Raw genomic sequence first — 6,289 nt, forward strand, 5'->3', positions numbered from 1 at the left:
GCCTTATGAAACTCTCTATAATGTGTTACTTGGTAAAATCACTCCCACAATCAGCCCCTGACAAAAAGTGAAAGAGGCAAATCAAGAAAAAGCAGCAGCACACAGAAAACATTCCTTTCTAATCAATAATACATAGTTTCCTTTCTAATCAATAATATACTTTTTTAGAGCTCACATACAAGCAGGATTCTCTGCCCCATTACGGTCGAGTTTGCAACTTAAATACAGTATTGTAATACTGCCAAACCACCTCATTTCTGTTCATGCCATATTTATATTAATATAGGTATGTTTAAACAAACAAAACCTAAGCAAACCAACCTTAAAAATATCACAAAGTTCTGTTTTGTTTTGTTTGCTTGGACAGATATTGTTGAAATATTTAATATAAAACATATTCCTTGGCTATTTCAGTGCCTTTTCTCATTTATAGGTCACTGGACACTTAAATACAACGTCTTGAGCAAAACATAGTATCCACTGAAAGAACAAAACAACTTCACTTTCGACATTTGATCTAAATGTTGATTTTAATCAGCAGATTCTGTAATTGGTTAATATGATAATGAAATGTTCCTATTCATATCCCTATCTAAAACAGATCTTTAATTACCTAGGGGAAAATCACTCCCTTGGTAGAGTGGTGCTAAGGAGTCCGTGGGTGGGGAGAGGCTGCTGCATCCCTAGCACAGTCATCAGCAAAACATTTATCATGTCCTCTTCAGTGGGCCAACGCTACATTCCCCCTTACTCTGTAAAAACCTCAAGCATCCCTTATCCTCTTGGTGTCTCTTAAGCAGAAAAGTGACAAACCTGAAATAACCAAATCGTTTTCAAGTGGTGATTTTTTTTTTTTTTTTAGATAATCCAGCTTGTAACTAGTCTCCCTCAGTCTTTTTACAGCTATCTTCTATTCTAGTACAACATAAACTTACTTAATTTTTAACACTGAAAAGTAAATTTTAAAAGAAAAACCCACCCCAATCAAATGGCTCATGGAACAATTAACCGTGGCACCGAAACTGGTGAATAGTAGTCATTTTTTGCTACTGCATTTCAAAAGCGTTTCCTATCGGACCTCGTATCATTCGGGGTGGATGCAGATAGGGTTTCCCAGATCGACACGATTTAAAAATAAAAATTAACGCTCTCGTCATGTGAGTCACATCTCTGACAAATGCCACTGCCCTTTCACAGCACGACGAAACTCGCAGACCACCCGGACTAGGAGCTGAGCAGCAAATACGCAGTATACCAAGGGGCTATTAAATGAAGCGTCTCGAAATAAACCGAACTTAAACCCTTTCGTGCACTTCGCTCCCGTGGTGGTTAGTGGTTTCTGATTTTAGCTCTTCCAGCTGTTTGCATGTGGGTATGTTTCCAATTTTTTTTTTCCTTGGGACAGGCTAAAAGTCCCGGGAAGTTTTTTCTGGGCTATATGACTCCCTGCGTGGGCGAAAGAAACAGGCGGTTGCTCTAATTCGGCTGCCGGGCAAGTGTAAAAGCCAACTGCCAGCTTTCAACGCGGCTCCGGGAGGAAATTTACGCGCACATGAAGAAAACACCACCCCCGGCCTTTTTTGGTCTTTCTTTTTAAGGAAAAACAAACGCTCCAATACAACCTTAGCTTTCCTAACTCTCGTTTCCCAAAGGCAGCTCCAAGATCACGTCTAAAGCAGGCTCAGCCAAGAGATATGAAACTAGCACCCCGAGGCGCCTCTCGCCGGCACCCCGATTTGCGTTTCCACTGAACCCGAGACGACGTAGGGGAACCTCCAAGGGCAGAGCACTGCGGGGGGTGGGGTGGGGGTGGGGGGTAAGGTGAAAGGCGGAATTTAAGGTTGGACGTGAAGTACGAGGTCTCATCCCCCAAACTAAGAAAACACTTAAGGTGCGTTGTGAGCAGCCACTTGCCTCTAACCTTTCCCGGACGGACACGTCTGGGGAGATTCATCTGGGACCCCCCCTCTTCCGGTCCTCCCTTCTCCCTCCCTGCGGATTGCGGGTGCCCAGGCCAGAAGGGCAGGGCGGGGAGGGGCTGCCCACCCAGCTCCGGCTCCCGGAGCGCCCCGACGCACGCCCCAGCCTGGAGCGGCCCCTGTCGCCCGCGCGTCGCAGCGGCGGGACACGCCCGAGCTCCGGGAGGGGGGCGGAGGGAGGGGAGCGGCTCTTCCTACCTGGACCAGCTCTTCAGGGGGCAGCCGCGGGCCCGCGGCGGGCGGCGGCGCCGGCTGCGGCGGCTGCGGGGGCGCGGGCTGCGCCTGCGGGTGGTGGTGCGAGTGCTTCAGCTCCTCGCCGGGGAAGAGCGCCGCGTCGCGGGCCGGGTTCGCGGCGCCCAGCACGGGCTTGAGCTGCGCGAACACGGGCTCGTCCTGCGGGGCCGGCGGCTGGGGCACGGGTCCCAGGCGGGCGCTCATTGTCAGCACCCGCGTGGCCATTGGCACTCAGGGGGCGGCTCCGGGCGCGGGACGCGGGTCGGGCGCGCTTCCCACCTCGCCCACGCTGATTCGGGCCGGCGAGCTCGGCGCGGGGCCGCGGGCGGAGAAGGGAAGGCTCCGGGCGGACCCCCTCAGCCAACAGCAGGCGCGGTTTTCGAAGGCGCGCACGAAAAGCAAAACTCTTCCGCTCCGCCACGCGTAAACGCCAACGTCCTCCGGGCGGCCACTTTCCCCCGCCCCGCCCCACCGCGCTCTCTCACTCGCCGGAGCCCGCTCCCGCCACCACCGCTCTCCACGACCGAGCTGCGAGCGCGCGTACCTGCCCCGCGACTACTGACACTTGACGCCCGCCTCTATTTTACCCAACTCCGGGTGGGCGGGGCCCGCCAACCTGACTGGCAGCGCTAGGGCGAATCCCGAAGCCCTGAGGCCGGCCTGGCCGGAGGGAGCAGCCTATGAGAAGGGAGAAGTTCTCCCAGGCCCCGCCTTCGCCAGGCTGACCCGCCCTCTCGGGCCACGAGCTTTCGCGCGCAGGGCGGCCGCGCAGTTTGTACACAACTTCTCTGACAGATTGGGCTGACGGAGCCGGGGGCGGAGGAAAGGAGAGAAGCGGGTGGAATCTAGGAAGAGAGGGAATTAGGGTGGAGACGTGGAGGGAGATCTCTTCGGACTGTTCTTCGCCAGGATTAGGGAGAAAAAGAGTTTTGCACGTCTTAGGTGTTGTGCAAGGACCTGAAACTCAAAAGCTGAAACCCAGAAGGCAGCTAGGTGGGGGCGCCAAGGATTTTAGAGACTTGTTTCATGAGTGTATGTTTTTAAATATACAAAATGTACTTTTCTTTAGCGGAAAACTAGGGGCGGTGTGATAAACAAATTTAAAAACAGCTCTTGTGTCTGTGTATCTTTAGCAGTGAACATGTCCATTTAGCAAAGCAAATCCGGAATGTCCTGAATAAAAGGTTTAATGGCAAAAATTATTTGAAGTCCTTGCATAAAAGCTTGTTTTTCCCTACGGTATTTAAATGGTTAGAAGTTTTCACACACATTTCTACCTCGTATCCGTGTATGGAGAGGAGGGGGATGGGCCATACGAATTTTGAAGGTTTTAATATTTACACTTTTGATTGTAGCCGAAGCATGGAATCTAATTTAAGCACTAACGACTGACTAGTTCCAATGTATTTACATAGAGATTACATCTTTGACTTGTTTTTGCTAGCATTGTATGTTCAAAAAAAATGGAGTTTAATATTTACAAAACAGACAACGTAGCACATTTACCTAACACTATGGCACCTTTTCCTACGAAAAGACAATCAAAGAAGCCACAAACACTAGACGCGCAGCAGCTCTGAAAACTGGGAATCCAAATTTGTAGGAAAGTAATAGTCAAATATATGACCATCCATTAACTACATTATAATGGGAAGGTGAAGTTTTGCCAGCAATCACCTAAGGAAACCACTTCTCTAATCCTTAATGTTCTTGTATATGATTTTATCTGGCTTATTGAGAAGCCGGAACAATAAACTGCAATAAAAATGCCTGGTATATTACTACATATGTATATATGTTGACAGCACACTATACTATTAGACAATTTTACATATACAATAGCCTACTCATCATTTCACAGTAAAACAGCTTAAAAAAAAAACGAGCTCTTAGAAAAATATTCACTTCAAAGAGGTGGATCTATTAAAAGTATGGATCTCATTTCAGTGTGTAGATTAAAAAAATAATATACATATGAAATATTAGAGGTATTTATTATTAGAAAACAAAATTATGCTATAAAATTTTTTTCTCCTTTTCATTTCCTTTTTGTTAATAAATGATTCATCTTTATAGCTGTGATCACTTCTTTCAGAGAATGGTTGACGACTACTTTCATGTTACCTAAGTAGTATTTTAATAAGTGTTTTTGCAAATTTTTTTCTAAGCAATTCCATAGTATCCACCGCCACCTTTTAAAAAGCTGTCCTGATTTTCTCTAAGATTGAACCCAAGGATGTAATTAAATAACTTAAAAACAGATTATAGAATTGGTATGGGATTTAATTACCTTTTAAAAAATTGAACTTTGACAGATTTTTAGTTATAATGCTGAAAACATGATCAAACCTGAGTGTGATATAAAGTCTTAACAGAAGTTTTATATTCTTTTTAACTTAGGTTTAATATAATTTATATCTATTTATATTTTAATTTGCCTCTCAGCCCATCTAGACCTTTTCTTTTGTCTTTGTTTTATCAGAGCATCAGTGGCCTGTTATTTCAACCTGTTTTCACTACAATAAAATCCAGTTATTTTACTGGAAATGTTTCTATATTTCACACCATTTTTTTTAACATGCTTTCATTTACAAATGCTTTCCGAATAGCTAAACAAAATAAAACCCAACTGTTGGATAAGTTTTTAATAAAATACTTGTATAGTCCTGTTCTTTTTTTTCACATTTCCATTTCTTTGTAATGAATAAAGATATGAACCTAGCTATGGTTGGGCTCCCAATACATTTACGTTAGAAAAGCGGAATTCAATCGGGGTTTTTTTGTTCAAATATAGTAGCATTTATTTAAATTTCATTTCTGACATAAGGATTCATAAAACAGGGCTGCCACTTTTAAGTAATGGTTTCTCTGAAATGCCCAGCTCTGCAATCTCACAGAAAATAACTAGCTTAGCACTGTACAATAGTACGGAAATTGGAAAGTAATCCTTTTCTGAGACATTTGCCATGCGATTCTGAACATAGAAAGAACATGTTCAACCAGGCTTACTTGCTGTTAGCACACATGCTACAGCTGCAAACCTGATTCACCGACTTACAAAAAGGGTTAAAACTTGATAAATATTTTTCAAATGTTCCAGGTTCTACACTGGCATGATGCCAGACAGTGTGAATGGACAGATCCTCAATTACTTTGAACTTTCTAGTTCTTTGCATTCCTTCCTGCTTAGTAGTGCTGTACCATTAGGGAAGATAGGAGAAAACAAAAAACAAATGTCAGGTTTCAGAAATCAATTAGTGGCCTGGCAGGGGTATGTTAACTGAACTGTGCCAAAACAGAGAATTCTGAGGGAAAGAAAGTTGAGTAGTCAAGTTAGGTAGGAGGGTAAGCGTAGAAGCAGTGTGCATGCTTAAGTCCTTAGTCACTGGGCAACACAGATTTAGTCTTAGAATAAACCATAAGTGTCACTATCTTTACGGGAATAAATACGCCTGAATGTGTGGGGGCTGAACAGGCATTCAGTGATTGGGGGGGGGGGGGCAGGGAGGAGGCTTAAAGGAGGCAGTGGAAAAAAATGGATAAATAGCTTCTGAATGATGAGATGAGAGAAATAGGAAGCTATCACTCGGGCAATGTTCACACGAAGACACGGCAAAAGAAGTATCTGTATTCAGTTGTTCAGCCAAAATGTCAGGGAGAGCTTGAAATTAAGACAATTTTAGACAGCATTTTGTTCACTTTGGAAAATATTCGTGGAATATTCCATTTCTGTAAAGTCAGAATCAAATTACCAAGTGATATCGGACTACAGAAAAAGCAAGAGAATGAGTAAAAATAATTTTTTATAAGGGAGTACACTCTTCTCTAGGGTAAGATTATTCCATTTAAAGTGACTTTCTTGATATTAACTGATTGCCTACCTAGTGTTAGACTTTATATCAACAGAAACATAAAAAACATAATTATTGTCCTCTAAAACATTTCACATTTTTAACATTTAATTTTTTCATTAATGGCAACTGCTTTAAGCCATACTTCAAATTAAAAAAAAAAAAAGTCATTGAGGAAAGAACACAGTAAATAGAAGCTTCAATTGAGATTAGTCAAACCATTTT

The 6,289-nt window shown here is 43.7% G+C and overlaps 1 protein-coding gene across 4 annotated transcripts in view; it reads right to left on the minus strand.

Annotated features, from left to right (window-relative positions):
- The window catches only part of KLF5 (KLF transcription factor 5), a 147,278-nt gene extending 144,405 nt beyond the window's left edge, over positions 1-2,873 (minus strand). For 3 of the 4 annotated variants that reach the window (XM_078070263.1, XM_078070262.1, XM_078070264.1), the window contains exon 1: positions 2,178-2,873. In XM_078070263.1, the coding sequence (XP_077926389.1) occupies positions 2,178-2,438 (261 nt within the window). In that variant the 5' untranslated portion in view covers positions 2,439-2,873. The remainder of the gene's footprint in view (positions 1-2,177) is intronic. The other variant, XM_036073104.2, reaches the window with a different exon arrangement.
- Between the last annotated feature and the right edge of the window lie 3,416 nt (positions 2,874-6,289).

Source organism: Halichoerus grypus, chromosome 4 (genome assembly GCF_964656455.1).
Source record: "Halichoerus grypus chromosome 4, mHalGry1.hap1.1, whole genome shotgun sequence".
In the NCBI taxonomy this organism is placed as follows: domain Eukaryota; kingdom Metazoa; phylum Chordata; class Mammalia; order Carnivora; family Phocidae; genus Halichoerus; species Halichoerus grypus.